This window comes from Pholis gunnellus, assembly GCF_910591455.1.
Source record: "Pholis gunnellus genome assembly, chromosome: 4".
Classification (NCBI taxonomy): domain Eukaryota; kingdom Metazoa; phylum Chordata; class Actinopteri; order Perciformes; family Pholidae; genus Pholis; species Pholis gunnellus.
The window spans coordinates 16,438,736-16,458,535 of NC_136530.1; the positions used below are offsets into that span (position 1 = coordinate 16,438,736).

The window sequence follows — 19,800 nt, forward strand, 5'->3', positions numbered from 1 at the left end:
CAGTGCTCCGTGTATGCAGGTTGTGAAAGCCACAAGAGACGTTTAGTTTACAGAAAGCAGATGCTGTCAGGAAGATACAACGGCACATTGTGTCATTGTGTCATTATTAATGTCTTAGCCTTATCAGTCTTGACTGTTTTTGTTTCTTTTTATTACATTTAATTTGTCTTGTTTTAATTTGTGATTGTCCTTGTTAAATTGTTTTTTCTTTAACCCAAAAGTACCAGAGCAGTGAGTGAATGCAGCCCCTTGTTTGATGAATGTTCCCTTTGCTGCTAATACTTAACTAAACCTTTCTTTTCTTCTATCTGATGGAGGGGAAGTTATTTCTTACACAGAGAAAGAAAGGGAGAGAGAGAGAACCTATGTGCTTTGCTCCTCTGTGGTGATGATTTTTAATTTACTGACAGCTAACCTGTTTTGGTCGCTTGCCATCTACCAGCAGTCCTGACTTCTGAACCTCTTTAACCTGTCATTATTCCTTCCCTCCTCCTTCCCCCGTGCTGCTTGCTCGTTCCCTTGCTTCCCGCCTGCCTTGTGTCCTTTGACCTTGGCACGCCTAGGGCTTAGACCGCTCCAACTCGTGGGTGCACACCATGGGCTGTAAGAGTGCCCCCTGGGGATCCAGCCCCGGGTCTGCTCCAGAAACCATGCAGGTGGTTTTATGAATGCCCCGTCCTCCACTTTGCCTCACTACAAAAAAACAACTCACCTTATTCACCTTGAAGGAATACTGGGATATTCAGAGTTTTGGTTTATTTTTGTACTTTGTCAGAGTTACTGAGGTGAGAGTTGTGGCAATCCATATCCTTTCATTTGTAGACTCAACACACCATGAAGCTAGGTTTTAAGTCACACTACTATGATTGCTAACTTTCTCCAAAAAACGATTTCTAAACCATATTCAAAGTGACGAGAGTACCACTAAGACATAAAAGAGCAAAACGTCTGAGTATAACAGTATTCTTGTAAACTTAAAATCACAACCCTCCCATGATCCCATACACGGGAGTCACAGCCGCCTCCATGACCCTTTATCTCCCATGCTAGAGTCTCAGGTGTCATCCCTCTTCACTTACCATACCTAACACCTCCCTTTTTCTCAGTACTTGCATGAAACACAGATCATCCAAATAATTCAGGGCCAATTTATCTGAGTTATTCATAGCAGTAATTTCTTGGACATAGTATTCCTCTCTGTTTTTCTATGACCAGCTTGCCTGTAGTTTTGGGTTTACAGTAGTCCATTATTGCTAAAACCAAAACCAAGACGTACTGTGATCTTATCGTATATTTAACAGAGGACTGTTGGAGTTTTAGAGAAAAAGAGTAGTGTTAAAAAAAATCATCTTCATCTGCAGACTATTTTTATTTTTTTCATTAATTCTCTTTCCTCTATTATTTCCTCTTCTCTTGTTTGCTTCTAACACAGTTATTCACTCCCTCTGCTTTAACCTCATAGTCTCCACTCTCACTGTCGCTAGTGAATACCGCTGCATGACTGTCTACGTACCCTACATAGCATTCATTCTGTCGCTGGAGCATGGTATATCTGTGAGTGTGTGTCCGTCTACATGAGTGAGGTCGTTTGTCCGCTTCACTTTCCATCTTCATGTGATGTTATGTCATTTTCAGTTGTCATGACATAATCAGTTGTTTGTCACTAATTTACACGTCCAATGTTGTGACTGTCAAGAAACCAGGATTGAATTAATTGTGCATATTAGCGATATGTAATAAAATCACAGCTAGTTTGCAACATTAAATGAATTGTGCCAATGTTGACAGAGCACGCACATTACCAGCATTTAACCTGTGATGGAACATTGTGTTAGTCTACCTACTAAAGAAAATACCTTAAACACTGTATGATTGTTTACCTTTATGCCATTTTTCTTCACCTGGATGTTATGCAGAATGGCGCATCATTAAGCAATGGCTGTAACATCAAGGAAAAGAAAGCCAATACGGTGTCTTCTCTTGATCTTGCGGCCCTTTATGCAGCCATTTTGTATCCCTCCTGTCAGGCACTCAAACTACCAATGTATCTTGACTGTTTTAGATTACGGGCACAGCGCTTTTATGTGTTGCGACCCTGTCCTGTGTCTTTATTGTTTTTGTCTCCATGTGTGTGCAAGAGATCACAAAAAGTATGTAGTGTGTATATGTGTGCGTGGATGTGTGTGTGTGTGTGACCCAGCAGACGCATTTTCCCTGTGTGCTGAAAAGGGTGCAACCCCCCCCCTGTCCTCTCTCCTGGTGCTCCTCCACTAACTTTGTTGTCACCGTTCCATTCATCCCACCCATAGGCCATGGAGCGCTGTGGCAATCGCATGTCTTCGCACACTGAGAGCGCCAGTTTCTTGCAAACTTTAACAGGACGGTTGCCCACAAAAAAGGTAGAGCCACTTGCACTGGGGGAGGAGCCGACCCCGCCCACCTCTTCGTTCGCCTCCTTCACCTGTCTTGTCTGTGGATGTGTGCCTCTGGATGGGTTGATGTAGTATTTGGTGGTTGTGGGGTTTGTTGAATGCTGAATGTTGCTGATCTGCCTCTTTGTTCTGAATGTGTCGATGCGTTTTTCGTGTGACATGAATGTTGGTTGTAGTCTGGCTAACTTAGTCTGGGAAGTCTCCTTTCATTGTGCACAATGCACTGGGTCATTGGGTGCATATGGGTTCTGTAACATGTTGTTAGTTAGGTAGCTATCAGGATACAATCTGCTGCAAAGGTTTATGATATTAAAGAAGTAGTATCACTGAAAAATGATTTCAGGTTATTTATGCTCAGCAATATTGACTACTTTAAAGACACAGAGATCATATTTCTAGTAAAATATACACACAGTCTAGAGGATAGTAAGGATAAGGATACAATATAAAGATAATGTTTATAAGATTATAAATGTGGAAATGAATCAGCTCCTTGTCCTTCCTAATCTTTACGCTATGTCAACATGATTGAGGAAGACTTGCCAGACTGTACAAGAGTTGGTGTGTTAGCCAGACTGTGTTAGATGTTGGATTTGCACAAACGCACACACCTAAATAAATGTTTCTGATGTGTAATTTGTAAAAGAAATGAAGAGGAATAAATTCTTCTCCCCATGCAAAAAACCTCTCATGCACACGGGAAAATACCGACAAGTGCGTTGCCCTTTCAAAACCAGTTCAACCAGTTCAGAATGGGCCCAGTGGTGTCGCTGCTTGCAGCTTTCTCAAGGACTGCTCATATGAACAACTTCACACTCAACACTGCGCTTTATTTGGTCCTCAGCAATACACCTGCCAGACATTCAGTAGTTGCGTCACACACCCAAGTTGTGGCTCGACTCGCGGTCAGAAACACTGGTAAAAAAAATACACTCTTCACTTGAAGTAAGAATTGTAAGGCAGGACTTACTGTTAGTGTAAATAGTTTTATTATTAATAGTAAATAGATTTACATGTAAATTGCACCAAATGGTGACAAAAGCACTCCCTTGAGCCCCCAGCAAGACACCTGTCGAGTGTGAAGTAGATCAGATGAGCGGTTCTCGAGATGTACAAAGAACATACAGGCAGAGATTCCTTACTTTATAGTTAGACATCGTTAGATTATCAGTAAGTTACATAATTAAATGCTATAATTTGCATGGTGATAAGAGTGCATCTTTCATCATTTCACAAAAATGAAAGTTGTTGCACACAACCGTAAATTATATTATTATTATTTCTTATTACTTTTAATGAATTTCTAGTTTTGAGTTGGTAGCCCTTACTGTAATATGTCTATATATCAAGTTTTTTTGGTTAAACCTCACTTTGCCTTTAATCAAATTATTTTTCAGTGTTGCGGGTGCAGGAGCTTTACTGGACTGTATTATTCTTTAAGTTAGAATTGCTAATGATTTTTAACTGAACCTGCTTAACTTTCATTTCATGTCATATTTACCATTAAGTAAATACACTTTAGAATTCATTCAACAGTATATTTATGTAGAATGATCTGCTCACATCATGTAGATTTAGGTATATTTTCATTCAAGATGGACAGGGATACTTCTCCTGGTGCCTCACATTCTCTCTGTCTGGCTTTGTTGCCTCTCCCTCTCTTTCTTTCTCTTTCACTCCTTCTCCACTTCTTTGTCTCTGTTTTCTACTTTCCTGTTCTCTTCAGCTCTTCCATGAGGAATTGGCCCTCCAGTGGGTGGTGAGCAGTGGGAGCGTCAGGGAGGGAGCTCTACAACAGGCCTGGTTTTTCTTTGAACTCATGGTAGGAAACCACAATTTTACACTTAAAACAGCTTTGACTTAGACGGATGGATGTGTCTTGTGTGTACAGTGCAGTACTTTTCACATGGCAAACATTTGTTTACCTTTTTTACCACAGGTTAAAAGCATTATCCACCACCTGTACTTCACTGACCGCTTAGAGTCACCCAGGAAGAACCGTTTCCCAGAACGCTTCATGGATGACATTACAGCGCTGGTCAGCACCATCGCTGGCGACATCGTGTCTCGCTTCCAGAAGGTAAGTAACCGCCTGGTGAACTGTTCCCAATCAGCATGCAGCTGGAATATCATGGGGATTTAGAGACTTTAAAAATAATTTTACAAATGAATCCCTCTAAAGTTTTTAAAAAACGAATCGTACTGTATTTGACAAATTTGTTTAGTTATGTTTGCCTCTGGCTTTCATAATGTGTGATAATAAACATTATTCAAATGCCTCAAATGGATGCCCCATATCATCCTTTTTGTCTGTTTGTTTCAATGACTTTAAAACAGTAGCAAAGCATGAATCCTGTTTTAAACTTTTTAAGACATGTATCTCATCCGATCAGGACCTAGAGTTGGTGGAGAGACTGAACACGAGTCTGGCCTTCTTCCTCAATGACTTGCTGTCAGTCATGGACCGGGGCTTTGTCTTCACCCTCATCAGGGCATACTGGAAACAGGTAAATGCCTTATTTAGATTCACAATTATATCATTTTCTTGTCTTGCTGTGTTTTTTCATAAAGAATAATAATAGATAATACAGGTTTAGATTAGTACGAGTGAAGAGAAAAGCATACCTAAATGGCTAATTAACAATCAGATAGAAGAGTGAGAAGTATGCAAATTAATTAGTGTGGCTCCCCTATAGAAATGTAAATGTTTAGTATGTCTTTTAGTATGTGTATTATTTCTTGGAGGCTACTGCCAGATATTGTCCTGTTTATTTATATTCTGGTGCTGTGACGCATACCTTTCGTGCTATTCAGTTTCAATATTTTTCAGGTTTCCTCACAGCACTAGGAATATATTCTGTGAAAAAACAACAACAAACAAAACAAATAATGAATTTGTACGGTTTCCTCTCTCCAGGTGTCCACAAAGCTTTATGCTCTGCAGAACCCAACCCTGGAGTCTTTGAGGCTTGATTTCTTGAGAATTGTTTGCAGCCACGAACACTACGTCACCCTAAACCTGCCCTGCAGTCTGCTGACCCCGCCTGCCTCGCCTTCCCCCTCTGTGTCTTCAGCAACTTCACAGGTCAGACATAAAGTGCTGTAGGGAAATTATAATACCTGCACGGCATGCTCCCAGTGATACAGTCCTACTCTTAAACAACAAATCGTGTAAACTAGTTGTAATTTCTGACATTTCTGCCAGCTTAACAACTGAAACATCCTTTCCTCCCCAACATAGCGCGAGCAGCAGCAGCATTTAACAAGTAATCAGTTCAAATGTTAATGGTCTAGTTTGGATGTTCTGTGTTCTCCCACAGAGCTCTGGGTTCTCCACACATGTCCAGGACCAGAAGATCGCCAACATGTTTGAGCTGTCTGTCCCCTTCAGAGAGCAACATTTTCTGGCTGGACTGGTGCTGTCTGAACTCTCTGTGATACTGGACCCAGACAATGAAGGGTCAGTCTGCTTTGGATGCACACTTTCTACACTTCTGAAGATCGTTTTATAAAGAAAGAATTTGTGTCTCAGCGAATGCGAGTTGAAGGGACATCACATGTCAGATTTATTAGTGTGTGTGTGTGTGTGTGTGTGTGTGTGTGTGTGTGTCTCTGTGTGTGTGTGTGTGTGTGTGTGTGTGTGTGTGTGTGTGTGTGTGCGTGCGCAATAAACCGCCTAATATTGTAGAGAAAAGAAAGTGACATTTTCAGGTTAGAGCCTCTGTATCTGTTGGTGAGAGATAAGCCTGTTTGCATGTGAGTGAGTTATGGTTAAGTTGAATGTGGGCAGGTTCTCTTGTTCTCTCACCCATTGTGCTTTTCACATTGTGAATTAAAAATGCCATGTACTACTTGTTCCTTTCTCCTTGTTTAAAAAAAAAAAGAATAACTTTAGTTTTTTCTTCTGTTCCACTGTAGAATGTTTAGCCTACACAAGAAAGTGGTGAGTGTGGTTCATAACCTGCTGTCCAGCCATGACTCTGACCCACGCTACGCCGATCCTGAGGTCAAGGCCCGCGTCGCCATGCTTTACCTACCTCTCATTGGCATCGTCATGGAAACACTAACACAGCTCCACGACTTCACAGGTAAAGATTAGGAGCTAACTTTAACATGTACAGTAAATGTTAGTTGTTCAGTATTTTCTATGGTCTCTTTATCTTGTTTCACTCACAACGGTCAAATGTCTGATGTTATATATATGTTAAACCCAACTGTTTGCTTCCTACCGTCCTGCATTAAAGCAGTTGTGAATGGGACATGCTGCATTGTGGCTCGAGGGTCTCTCTCTTGAGACATAATGTGACGAAATGCCAAATAACCTGAGCTATTCAAACAAGTTACATTGTGACCTGCAGTAGCATAGCCGTTGGAACGCAGAAGGTTATCATTTGACCTGCAAAATATGTTGCACAATAACATAATGTGCCTGATCTCCAACCTTAGTTCATCTCTATTGCATTTCGTTTTCTCTCCTTTAACCCACCATAGTGAACTTGCCTTACCTAGACCTGGGGGTTGTATTTACATTACCCATTCAATCAATTATTTAATATTAGCAGTAGGTCCAGAGTCACTTAAGCTCATGTTATAAAGCTTGATCTGAATACAATTTGGCCCATTTTGTGAGACTGTTTTTTTTTTATAGTATTTCTAAAATTGAGTAGATCCAATTCCAAACATCTCAATTACTTTAACATCTACATTTAGTATAGAGGTTACCTTGCTCTACACTTGTAGTGCTCATTCAGAGTGCAGAGAGGGTACATACTACATAGACAGCAGTTACTGCCATGTTTCTATATGTGGTGGGATCAGTCTATGGAGGTTTCCCCCGTCAATATTTATGAACTTCACTCTCTTTGTCTTTATTACATCCATAGAACTTCAGTCCAAATTGGTGTTACTCGTGTATTTTCTCTAATTGCAGTTTATTTGTTAACTTTCTTATCTCTGTTTTTTTTTTATGTCACTAGAGTCCCATAACCAGTGGGGTCGGCCGGGTCCCCAGGGAGCAGCAATGGGCGGCGGTGGAGAAGAGGCAGAAGGAGACGGTAACAGCATGATCAGCCAGACTGTCGCCATGGCCATAGCAGGCACCTCCACCCCGACGCCAATGTCCCGACCAAGCAGCTTCTTGCTCAACTCGCAGGTTTGCGACAATAATCTGACATTAATTCACGGAACAGTCCTCCTACTGGTCAACAAACACGAGGCCGTCATTTCTTGGTCCTTTTATGTTCTTTCCTCCCTGTTGATTCCCTTTCGTCCGTCTCTCCAGGCGAGTCGTCAGCACGGGAGCTTCTCGGCCGAGTCAAGTCGCAGTCTGCTCATCTGTCTGCTGTGGGTGTTGAAGAATGCCGATGAGATGGTGTTACAGAAGTGGTTCACAGACCTGTCGGTGTCCCAGCTCAACCGCCTGCTGGATCTCCTTTACCTCTGCGTCTCCTGCTTTGAGTACAAGGTAGCATCGACAGTGAATACACCTACTAAGTGTGACAAGACTAATAAACCACTGTATGGTGGTCAAGGGCAAAGGGAGGGTTAGGTATGTTGAGTGTGCCCGTCTATTCATCGTTTTGTTCTTTTAAATTCACATCCCACAAATAGGATGTATTTTAGGCTCATTTCAGCTGATTCACTTTTTAAAACACTTTTCTAAAGCTTCTGTGGATGATTAGTTAGCACTATCCGTTTGCATTCAGAACAAGCTTCTCTGCAGTTACTGTGCTTTGCCTGCTGAAGGTGGTGATAAAATAGTAAAAGCAGACAACTTGCTGCTCTCTATCCTTTAATCATGCATTTATTTCTGTGTGTTTCCCTTTCTGCTACGCTATCTGCTCGCTGTTTGCTTGTCTGCTTCAAACATGCTTTGCTTGCTGAGTGCTGTGGTGCAAATAACTTCCTCGCTGTGTTCTCTGTCCGTCCACTCATCCTCTGCCTCATGGATACAAGGCCCATGTTGTGTTCACCATGCAGGGGAAGAAGGCATTCGAACGGATGAACAGCCTGACCTTTAAGAAGTCCAAAGACATGAAGGCCAAGCTGGAGGAGGCCATACTGGGCAGCATTGGTGCCAGACAGGAGATGGTGCGACGCAGCCGCGGACAGCTAGGTAGGGTAACACATTTCAGCACTTGTACATGCATACAGACCCACAAAGTAAGGCTAAAACAATAAGTACTAAAGAAGGAAGAGGTTGTGTAACTCAACGACAGACACGCGGTATATCCTGCTCTCCACCCACCACTTTAATAGTATTGTAGATCCAACTCCAGACATTCAGCCAAAGTCAGTCACGTTTCTCTGTGTACCTTCTTTCACCACCAATAAAAGAGCAAACAATCCTTTCCCCACCATTTAGAGCGGAGTCCATCTGGCAGTGCTTTTGGCAGTCAGGAGAACCTGCGATGGAGGAAGGACATGACCCACTGGAGACAAAACAGTGAAAAGATGGACAAGTACGCTTCCGAATTCTCACTTCATGTCTCATAAAAACTTCAAAGATGCACCCAAGACCACCAAAGCTGATTATTCATTAAAGCTGATTATTCATAATCGATACATGTTATGAAAATGCCCATCCCCACTTTAACTCTTCAGCTCCATCTGTGCTTTTCCCCCCAAGTATAATCAGTCATTTAGAAGCATAACCTGAAATAAAAGAGTGAAAATCCTTTTATCCTCTTATCAGGATCTCACTGCTAAAGTCCATCTTGTAATAGATAAAAACCATCAACACCCCAAATCTCATTCAGTAGTGTTTATTTTTCACAACTTTCCATATGTTTTAGCGTTTTCCATACGGATTTACATAGGAACAGAATTATTTATTTATTTATAAAACTTATTTAAATATGATTACCAAAATAGTGTCCATGTTTTCCCAGCAGCTGCAGATATCTGTGTTGCATTCACTCAAAAGCTACAGCTTTGTATTTTATGTCACTTATTTTGTCAAATGGTGACAAAGGATACAACGCTTTACTTTTATTTTTTGCTTTTTCTCTCAGTTCTTGTTGTAAATTCAGCTCCAGCCTTTGTGTTTTGTTAATTTCCATCTGTTCTCTCACATTGCTGTGTGTTTATGTAGGAGTCACAGATCAATCAGGTATTGTATGGTCCACCTTTGCTGTGTGCTCCTTTTGAATTCCCCCTGCTTTAGTTCCTCGTTTATGGTGTATTCACATGCTTGTGGGCAGCCGGTGACCATGGACACAATATTAATTTTTCAGTTTGTATTAGATGTCCTCCTGACTAACCTCGCTTTAAACAAGTCTTCCTAATTAACTTGGTTGAGCCACACAATCATTATTCTAGCCACTGATGCACCCATGTTGTGATTCATTTCTCCTTAATTTTGACTTCCTAAGTTCACACATGCACATGAATGCACCAACAGAGAGCCCCTGATCCCCCCCCCCCATCCCATCCCATCCCATCATTCCCTCTGTCCTGGTAACAGTGTCTGTCTCCGGGTTGGTATTGGTTGCAGTGGGTCTTTTTTTTTGCTTTTTAACCAGTGTGCTTCTTGTTTTGGGGTTGTGACTCATGTGTCTCCCTGGTTGTTGCTGCAGCAAAAAGCAAACACAGAGAACATGTAGGTATACAACATTTAGCCCTAGTGACCAGGAATGGATTACTCAGCTGTTTTTACTTAATGATGAAGAACAGCCTCCTTAATGCCTTCAAACATCTTTACCCTCTGGTGAGGGGAGGGATAGGTTTGAACTAGCTGTGGGTCAGCATGCATTGTTTCTGAGGTCTGTGTTTGAGGTTAAAAGACATATTGCAGCATACAATTTATTTATTACAATAATAAACCTATTATTTGTATCAACTTTGGGCTGTTGTATGAAGATATCATATACCGTCAAAGTTTATGAAAACAAGATCATTGGCTGAGGTTCTAGTCCTTTTTCCTCCTACATTGTTCATGACTAATGTGGTGATTGGAAGCTTGTGCAACTTTTAAGGATGAACATCATCAGCATCATCATTTGGGAGTTGGTGATCCGTTTGTGACGGTGTTTTCTGGTTTCTTGACCGCAGGACCAGAGCTGAGCTGGAACATGAAGCACTGATTGATGGGAACCTTGCGACGGAGGCCAACATAATTATTCTCGATACTTTGGAGATCATTGTACAGGTATGCAAAGGGACCGGGACTTTCTTCATTTACCCACGCAGAATGCTAACATGCATGGGCGTGCTCAAAAAAACCCACACATGCTCCTCTAACAACTGCATATGTTTCACTCTCCCTTCAGACGGTATCGGTGACCGAGTCCAAGGAGAGTATCCTCGGTGGGGTGCTGAAGGTGTTGCTCCACAGCATGGCCTGCAACCAGAGCGCCCTCTACCTCCAGCATTGTTTTGCCACACAGAGGGCGCTGGTGTCGAAGGTTAGACCGCTGGACTTGTTATTCTCGCAATTTTCTTCCAGGACTTTATTCTTGTAATGTGTCAATCTGGGTGTGTTTCTCTCCGCCTGTGTAGTTTCCTGAACTGCTGTTCGAGGAGGAAACGGAGCAGTGTGCCGACCTGTGTTTGCGATTGTTAAGGAGCTGCAGCAGCAGCATCAGCACCATCAGGGCCCACGCCAGCGCCTCCCTCTACCTCCTCATGAGGCAGAACTTTGAGATCGGCAACGTGAGTACAACCGAGAAAAATGAAGACTTACAACTCAAAATGTGGTGTTTTCAGTTTCAGAGCAACATTTGTTCATGAACCTGGGATGATGAGGTTAAAGAGTTCTTATTCAGAGAACAGGTTGTTCAAAAGCATCTCATTACTTCAGTGAAAGCACTGCTGTAATTACCTCCGCCAAGAAGGTTTTGTTTACGGTTGGCTTTGTTTGTCTGTTTGGCAAAGGAAGAAGTCTTAATATTCAAGAGTGGATCCGAATAACAGGGCGAATACACTCATTATTTTTCACTTTCTTTAGTGAGAGAGGGCATGGCCTTAACGGAGGTCTGCGCTCTCAGATTGTCCTTCTAATGATTAAATCCGTTATTATGAGGAACTATTTTACTTCTGGTCAGCCATTTCTTCGCCATGTTCTCGTATTGGTTTATTCCTATTTTTCTTTAACTTTACATCACCCAATTTAGTTCAAAACCAAACGCTGCAATCGACAATCTATTTGTGGCCCAATTACAGGTGAACGCATCATTTCCTTTTGTTCTAGCACAGGCAGACTTTCACACCTTTCAGAAGGACTTCCTTCGCAGTCCTAATCTATCACACTAGAGTCAGTCGCCTTGACAAGATGTTTATATGTTTGAACCTTTTCTTTTCTTTGTGGTTGCACTTTCAGAACTTCGCAAGAGTGAAGATGCAAGTGACCATATCTCTTTCTTCGCTGGTGGGAACGTCTCAGAATTTTAACGAGGAGTTTTTGCGTCGCTCTCTGAAGACCATCCTCACCTACGCAGAGGAGGATCTGGAGCTGAGGGAGACCACGTTCCCAGACCAGGTACAGATCCATCCATCAAATTCTCTAGTTGTCGTCCATCACAGGGTTAGAGGGTTGACTGACAACTTGATGATTGATTTTTATTTACTGAATTGACTCCGCCTTGATTTCTGTAAGATAAAAGATCAGGCTTGCAGTAACTCAAGGTCTACATTCTTTTCTTTTTTCCCAGGTCCAGGACCTTGTGTTCAACCTGCACATGATCCTCTCCGACACAGTCAAGATGAAGGAGCACCAGGAAGATCCTGAGATGCTGATAGATCTCATGTACAGGTACAGAATACACACACGCACACACACTCAAGCAAACACCTTTTGATCACCTACAAATGTATTTCTGCACCGCGATCATTGTCGCCTAGTTGTTTGTGTGCATTCATGTGTGTGTGTGTCTGTGTCTTTGATTTCACGTCTCCAGGATTGCGAAGGGTTACCAGACGTCACCAGACCTGCGCCTCACGTGGCTTCAGAACATGGCTGGAAAACACTCTGAGAGGAACAACCACGCCGAGGCTGCTCAGTGTCTGGTGCACAGTGCTGCTCTGGTGGCAGAATACCTGAGCATGCTGGAGGACCGCAAGTATCTGCCTGTGGGCTGCGTCACCTTCCAGGTAATGGAGAGCACCGGATACACGTCATGTGTGTTCACATGCCCGGCAAGAGAAATGTCCGCTGATGTGTGTGTGTGTGTGTGTGTGTGCTTGTATTGTTCTTCTTGTTATTCCTCCATGTGTATAGAATGTTTCCTCCAACGTGCTGGAGGAATCTGCAGTGTCTGACGATGTGGTGTCACCAGATGAGGAGGGCATTTGCTCAGGGAAGTACTTCACTGAGATCGGCTTCGTGGGACTCCTGGAGCAGGCTGCTGCCTCTTTCTCCATGGTGAGAAGTGGAGAAGGATAGATGGGAGATTAGATGAATGGATGTTGATGTAGAGGATGTAGTCAGGGATTTTTCTCTCACCAAACAAATGAACTCATTTCACTGTGAGCTGTATTCATTCATTCTAAATCAAAGAGTAATGTAAGGCTGTAGTTAGACGTGTGTGTAGCTTTTCCAGTGATCCTAATTCAGGCCTTTTTAAGTCAAATATGAATCGATAAATTCAAGCTGAGGTGTTGTTACTTTTGGATGAGTGACTGTGCCGTACTAACATTTGTCTCGATCTCCCTTCCAGGCGGGCATGTATGAGGCGGTGAATGAAGTGTACAAGGTACTGATTCCTATCCATGAAGCCAACCGGGACGCAAAGAAGCTAGCCACCATTCATGGTAAACTACAGGAAGCCTTTGGCAAAATTGTGCATCAGGTAAACAAATACACACACATACGCCACACACACACACACACACACACACACACACACACACACACACACAAAGTAGAACTCGTCTTCCACACCAGGCTCCAGCAGCGTGAAGCTGACACTGAAAAAGAACCAAATCAGTTAGTTTTTTTATTTATCTCTCTGTGACAGATTAGATTTTTTGGGGTTTTCTATTGTCAGCCTCTTGCTATGAAAAGATCACATCTGGGTTACATTAGGTTGATTGATTTGTTCCCTCCTTTGTAAATTCAGTAATATGGATCCAAGTGTTCAAACAGAATAGCATGTTTTAAGATCATAACTCAATAGGAACACCGCAAAAAACCTTACTGACACTGTCACAGTCACATGAACGCTTTGCACAGGTGCACTTTGGTCACATGTATTACATCGCTCACCTGTTTGGTGCGTGTGGAGGGGTTACGTTTCTTCCAGCAGGATTTTAGGATAGAGAAATGGGACCAGAGCAAGCTCGCGCCACAAGGAGCAACGTTGTTCTTCTGAATACGTCTTCAAACAAATAATGCAGTAGCACCACCAAACACAACTGGAAACATTGTCACACAAACACAGCTTTGCATGGATTTATTATTTTTGGCATTTTATTTCCAGTGTTTATTCATTTATTTATTTATTTATACTTTGTCGGAGATCTTGCATGCTAAGTATAAAACAGGATGCATGAGGCGTGGGAAGAGACTCCTGTTGTGGTTTTTCTTAAAGCCCGGTTGTGTGGCTCATAATTAGGATGTCAAGCTACGGGCAACTGCACAAAGCCAAGACAGAAAGTTATTATTCATGATATAAGGATATATATATATATATTTGTTTGTCAGAGGTCAGTTGTTCTCCACTGCAGCTCGTAACCTGGGTTAGTTTCAAAGAGTCCATGCTCCTTGCTGTAACGTCACTGTGTGAGCGGATGCCACACTGTTCTGTGTGTTGTTGTTCACTTGTCCTGTATTCTCTTTGTCACACAGAGTACTGGCTGGGAGGTAGGTGGCTAAACAGTTCCTGCTTGGCCCTGCTCGTGTTGTTTATCTCTTTGTCGTTTTTTATTTACTCATCATCTTTTATTTTCTAGCCGCGGGCATTCTGTTGCTCTCTTTGCTTTTTTGTGACATACAGCCACATCCATTAACATCTGCAGACAATGTCAACTGTCTGGGGGGGGGGGGGGGGGGGGACACACCCTCGTCTTTCCCTGTCTCTCTCTCCTCCCTCCTCCTCTTCACATGCGAGAGAGGAGCTCGCTCTCATAACGCGACCGCGTCGGCCCGGCTGTGCATGGGGAGCCATTCACAGTGTGTGAATGCATCACAATCCGCACTCTTCCTGTCTTCCATCTTCTGTCTGTCTGCTGGTGCGTCGGTCAGAACACGCTCGTTGACCGACGACGTCTGCTGTCACACTTTATCTCATCTTCAACCACAGGGCTCGATTTCAGTGCATCTGTTAGCCCCCCCCCCCCACACTGCTCTATATATCTCTATTGGTCCTTCTTTCCACACACCGTTAAATGAGCCTTTTTAAAACACTCGGTGTTGCAGACTTGCTTTGGGTCGAAGCTGGAACCAAATTCCTGAGGCAGGTTTTTTTTTTTTTTTTACCAAGAGGGTTCAACTCACAGTAATCTCAGGATTACTTGATTCATCCCTTTTTGATTTTGATTATTTCTTATTCTTTTAATAGTTGAAACTAAATCGACCCCTGATATCGTTTCATCCATCCTGTTCTGTTGTTAACAGCATTAACCTCTTAGTTGTCGTGGTTTGTTGCATGAAGCGGACGGAGGACTCCGTGCTCCTTTTGGAAAACGCACTGAGAGTGCATGTTGTGTTTGACAGTTGTGGATCTGTTTGTTCTCATTTTGTTTTTCCTCTTTTTGTCACAACTGTCTGCCGTTGCATGGTTTGGATCCTCCACAATGACTTCATGCTCTTTTAAAAATCAATGGAGATATTTATCTGTTCTGTGTTAGTTTGTGTTGTTTTTGAAATTCTCTGGAGGAACCCAATCCTCATTAAAATGTGTTCTGTTTTCTCCTTTTTGATTTCCCTGGTTGCCGACCCTTCCTTCCCACTTTACTTAATTGTGTCTTGTGGTAAGTTCCTCAGTTTTCAGGGCCTCACATGTTTGGCTCAAGTTATTTTCAATGAGCAGTTGTAGTAAAAATACAAGATGGATTTTTAAGATTTGCCTCGAGCTTGCAGTTAGCAAGAGGGTTTATGAAAAGGTCTTTTACTAGAGTAACATGCCGACCTGCGCAACTTGTCCACAGCTTCTCCCGTTCTCATGTTACACACACACACACACACACTCGTTCACTCCCACCTGTACATTTGTATCAGTCCTGCTGTGTTTTCTGACTTTAATGAACTTTAGGCTGAAATTGTTTTCCGGCTGTCTGAGGGGAACACCATTCAGAGCTTCTGGATTTGATGGCCTTTTTTCCCGTCTGTTCTTCCTAAAATATCACAGAGTGGTTGAGTGTAGGCATCCGTCTGAAGTAGTTGTGGGCAGTTTTGTTCTTGTTTTCTGTCACTGCTCATGACTCTGCTCATGGCGGATTATTGCAATATAAGCATACTTCTCTATTGCTGAAGCAGGTGAAACGCATTCATAAAACACGTGTACGTATATGCTCGTCAAAATCTAGAAATTTAGGGTTGATTTCAATGTATTCTATCATATTCCTATCTGGTAGTATCTGTTCATGACGTGAATATTCTGCTGACTGGTAAATGCTTATTTTAGAATAGTTCGTTGTTTCCTGATGTTTTTTCCTCTGACCTCTGTGTACTGTACACTTTGTCGAGGTGGAAAAACTGTCAAACTATCTTCTAAAAACTTGAATTTCTTCAGTGAATGCTGATATGTCATACCTGCCTGTTACTGTGTGACTGTGGTCACTGTCGGCTAAATGTGTGGATGATAATCTTGAGGTTGATGACTTCCTGTCGGCTGCTTTCTATCCGACACCGTCCATAGAAAACATTCCTATACACTTGTATAAGCTACAACAAACACTGTATCTCAGTCTGGTTAACTGATTCGGACAATGTCTTCTTAAAAGTTAGATTTTAGTGTGTGTAATAAAGCCGCTCTTATAGTCATTTCTGTTCTGTTCTTGCTCAGCACTAACATTGAGCTCCCTCTGCTGGCAGGATGGAAAGAGGATGTTTGGTACGTACTTCAGAGTTGGAATTTACGGTTCAAAGTTTGGTGACTTGGACGAGCAGGAGTTTGTGTACAAAGAGCCGGCCATCACGAAGCTGGCGGAGATTTCTCACAGGCTGGAGGTAACGTCCACCATGACGCCTGTAGATTCTCCTGTAACACCACTAGTCCTACACGTCTTCCTCGCCAGGTGTGTGCGTTTACTCATGAGGTGCTGTGCTTCTCAGGGCTTCTATGGAGAGCGATTTGGAGAGGACCAGGTAGAAGTCATCAAGGACTCTAACCCAGTGGACAAGTGCAAGCTGGACCCAAACAAGGTTGGTGTTGAGCAGAATGTACATGTTCAAAGTGATTTTCATTCAAAACTTTCGTCTGAGAAATCCATCTTCAACCGAGTGAACGCCGTCTAAAACCTCAACCAACCAACGATACGTTGTCATTTCTGTAGGCGTTCGTCCAGATCACATACGTGGAGCCGTACTTCGACACGTACGAGATGAAGGACCGCATCACTTACTTCGACAAGAACTACAATTTGCGGCGTTTCGTGTACTGCACCCCCTTCACTCTCGATGGCCGGGCCCACGGGGACCTGCACGAGCAGTTCAAACGCAAGACCATCCTCACCACCTCCCACGCTTTCCCCTACATCAAGACCCGCATCAACATCATCCACAAAGAGGAGGTGGGAGAACACGTCCACACAAAGCAACTGACCTCCAGAAGCTTTTCCATTCTTTTTATACCTGTTTTAGTTTCTCTTGGGGTTTTTTTTTCTCTCAGACAGCCAACAAAACCACGAATAAAGATTTACATTTTTATACATTTTATCTCCAGCTGTGGGAGGATGATATTGTGAAAATGAAGTGTTTTATCCAACTCTTGAGACCGCTTGTATCCGTCACTTTGCAGATTATATCCACACCCATCGAGGTGGCAATAGAAGACATGCAGAAGAAGACTCAGGAGCTGGCTTTTGCCACCCACCAGGACCCTTCTGACGCCAAGATGCTACAGATGGTCCTACAGGGGTCAGTGGGCACCACTGTCAACCAGGTAATGGTTTAAGATCTCACACGTGTGTATATATATATATATATATATATATATATATGCAATAAGAAGAAAGAGTATTATCAAGGTATTTCTTAGCATAAGTAAAGTCGTAGAGGAATAGTCATGTCTGTTGTCCTCAGGGTCCTTTGGAGGTGGCCCAGGTGTTCCTGTCTGATATTCCCAGTGACCCCAAGCTGTACAGACACCACAATAAGCTACGGCTCTGCTTCAAAGACTTCACAAAGAGGTACGGGCTGTGAACGGTGAATCCACAGGGGGCAACATAACATTTGACACCAAATTATAAGAAAACAAGCTCAAAGTTATGTGTTCCGTATGTCAAAATGATGAGAAAACTACATTTAACTACAATTATAGTTAAACCTTAAAATGTCCAGGTGCCTTAATAAGCCTTGCTACAACGATTCTCCATCTACAGTAGTGAGACAAAGTATCGTACAGAGTCTAAATGCCATGTTATGTTTTGTCTGCCAAAGGTGTGAAGACGCCCTGCGTAAGAACAAGAGCCTGATTGGTCCGGACCAGAAGGAGTACCAGAGGGAGCTGGAGAGGAACTATCACCGGCTGAAGGAGGCGCTTCAGCCCCTCATCAACAGGAAGATCCCACAGCTTTATAAACCTGTGCTTCAGGTCAACTCACACAGGTAGGGCTTGTGTGTGTGTGTGTGTGTGTGTGTGTGTGTGTGTGTGTGTGTGTGTGTGTGTGTGTGTGTGTGTGTGTGTGTGTGTGTGTGTGTGTGTGTGTGTGTGTGTGTGTGTGTGTGTGAGTGTGAGATACAAGGTGTCAAAAGTATTACAAGTTTATAAATCAATTTAGCCACAATCAGGCCCTTTAAGGTAGAGTATGTAGGAATTTCCTAAAGTAACAATGCTTGGACGTTATGCGAAGGTTCCTTTTAGTGTTGTCAGACAAAATCCAAAGGGCGCTGTGGGACAGCACTAAGATAGTGCAGATTCACAACCCAAACCGTGTGCACGCACAAAGACATGAATATGCTGACCCTTCTTTTCGTCACTGACTGTGTCGGGTCGGTAAGGTCCTTCAACACCAGAAGAGCCATCGTTACTCCTCATGACCACGTTCAACGGTGGCTTTCTGTAGCGTCCATACCAGTAATTCAGCACATGTACCTCTTTTATTAAATATATAGAAATAATCTATGAATATACACATTATGCTTTGACTTTATGACAAACCGTCACTTTTCTCTACCTTTTTACCCACATGCTATACAATGACTGTTTTCGACATACTTTACGATGCTATGACTTTATTTTAATACACTATACTTTTAGGACTTTTTTCGACATACGCTATTCGGTTTTTATACTTTTTTGGTCTTGGAAGTGTTTTTTGGATAACATACTTTACCAAGACTTTATGACAATACTATTCTGATATGCTGTATGACTTTTTATGACATAGTAATGTATGGAAAGAGTCTTAAAAAGTATGAATTTGAACTTAAGGATTCCTGCATATACTCTGCAATCGTTTTGGATGTGAACTTAAATGAGTCTTTGTTTTTGCTTCTTCAATAATCACGCAGCAAACGGACAGCTTGACAAGGTAGCGCGGGACTTTCAGACTACATCTTGTGATCCTTTTGTTTTAGTGTCTTTGTGTTATTTACCAAAGGACCTTTTAGTACTCCCAGCTTCACAGTCTTGCTATTCTCACAAGTTAATTCCCCGAGTCACTTCCTTGTTCAATGAAAACATCCGATATTTCTGTCTTAATGAAAACATCTTTTTTTTTCCTTGTTTCCAGAGATTCCTTCAGCAGAATAAGTCTTCGCAAGCTTGACATTTGAAGATAAAGAAGAATACACACACACACCAGAAATTGCAATATTAATTTATTATTCTCGATTGTAAATAGGAGTCTCTTGAAGGTTGAGAGCATGTCAAAAGAAAGGCTCAAAGTGTTGCAGCTTGGTACGTCATTCCAGTGTCTTAATGTGTTTACATACAAACTGTTACACAGTCAGAGGGACATTCGAGTGGATCTTAAAGCGATGCCTCTGCATTTACAATTTTTCTTTGCTGGCCATTTGTCACATAAGGGGACGAGTCTGTAGACGTCCCTAAGCTACCACTACAAATATACTAACGTTAACCTCCACAATCTGCTGAACACAAAGGATGCTCTGCGTCCCTTTATTGGTTTGTCAAAGTGCCAAAAAAAAACACTTTTTTCCTGCTGATTTTTGACAGGTGTCTGCAGAAAAGGTGCGATTTTAAAAGTCAAGGTGTCGAATAATGTACTGTCAAAAATCTATTTAGTTTCATGTGTGCACTTTTTT

At 42.4% G+C, this 19,800-nt stretch overlaps 1 protein-coding gene across 3 annotated transcripts in view; it reads left to right on the forward strand.

Annotated features, from left to right (window-relative positions):
• The window catches only part of dock7 (dedicator of cytokinesis 7), a 44,706-nt gene extending 25,304 nt beyond the window's left edge, over positions 1 to 19,402 (forward strand). For 2 of the 3 annotated variants that reach the window (XM_079157669.1, XM_079157667.1), the window contains 28 exons: positions 2,310 to 2,399; positions 4,159 to 4,254; positions 4,372 to 4,512; positions 4,826 to 4,939; positions 5,350 to 5,517; positions 5,753 to 5,892; positions 6,351 to 6,520; positions 7,409 to 7,584; positions 7,714 to 7,896; positions 8,412 to 8,547; positions 8,797 to 8,893; positions 9,526 to 9,543; positions 10,485 to 10,581; positions 10,703 to 10,837; positions 10,932 to 11,084; positions 11,752 to 11,910; positions 12,083 to 12,183; positions 12,329 to 12,521; positions 12,649 to 12,792; positions 13,088 to 13,219; positions 14,218 to 14,232; positions 16,414 to 16,539; positions 16,645 to 16,734; positions 16,866 to 17,102; positions 17,330 to 17,473; positions 17,614 to 17,720; positions 17,971 to 18,138; positions 19,266 to 19,402. In XM_079157669.1, coding sequence (XP_079013795.1) covers positions 2,310 to 2,399; positions 4,159 to 4,254; positions 4,372 to 4,512; positions 4,826 to 4,939; positions 5,350 to 5,517; positions 5,753 to 5,892; positions 6,351 to 6,520; positions 7,409 to 7,584; positions 7,714 to 7,896; positions 8,412 to 8,547; positions 8,797 to 8,893; positions 9,526 to 9,543; positions 10,485 to 10,581; positions 10,703 to 10,837; positions 10,932 to 11,084; positions 11,752 to 11,910; positions 12,083 to 12,183; positions 12,329 to 12,521; positions 12,649 to 12,792; positions 13,088 to 13,219; positions 14,218 to 14,232; positions 16,414 to 16,539; positions 16,645 to 16,734; positions 16,866 to 17,102; positions 17,330 to 17,473; positions 17,614 to 17,720; positions 17,971 to 18,138; positions 19,266 to 19,308 — 3,573 coding nt within the window. In that variant the 3' untranslated portion in view covers positions 19,309 to 19,402. Of the gene's footprint in view, positions 1 to 2,309; positions 2,400 to 4,158; positions 4,255 to 4,371; positions 4,513 to 4,825; positions 4,940 to 5,349; positions 5,518 to 5,752; positions 5,893 to 6,350; positions 6,521 to 7,408; positions 7,585 to 7,713; positions 7,897 to 8,411; positions 8,548 to 8,796; positions 8,894 to 9,525; positions 9,544 to 10,484; positions 10,582 to 10,702; positions 10,838 to 10,931; positions 11,085 to 11,751; positions 11,911 to 12,082; positions 12,184 to 12,328; positions 12,522 to 12,648; positions 12,793 to 13,087; positions 13,220 to 14,217; positions 14,233 to 16,404; positions 16,540 to 16,644; positions 16,735 to 16,865; positions 17,103 to 17,329; positions 17,474 to 17,613; positions 17,721 to 17,970; positions 18,139 to 19,265 lie in introns of all 3 variants that reach the window. The other variant, XM_079157668.1, reaches the window with a different exon arrangement.
• The last annotated feature ends 398 nt before the right edge of the window (positions 19,403 to 19,800 follow it).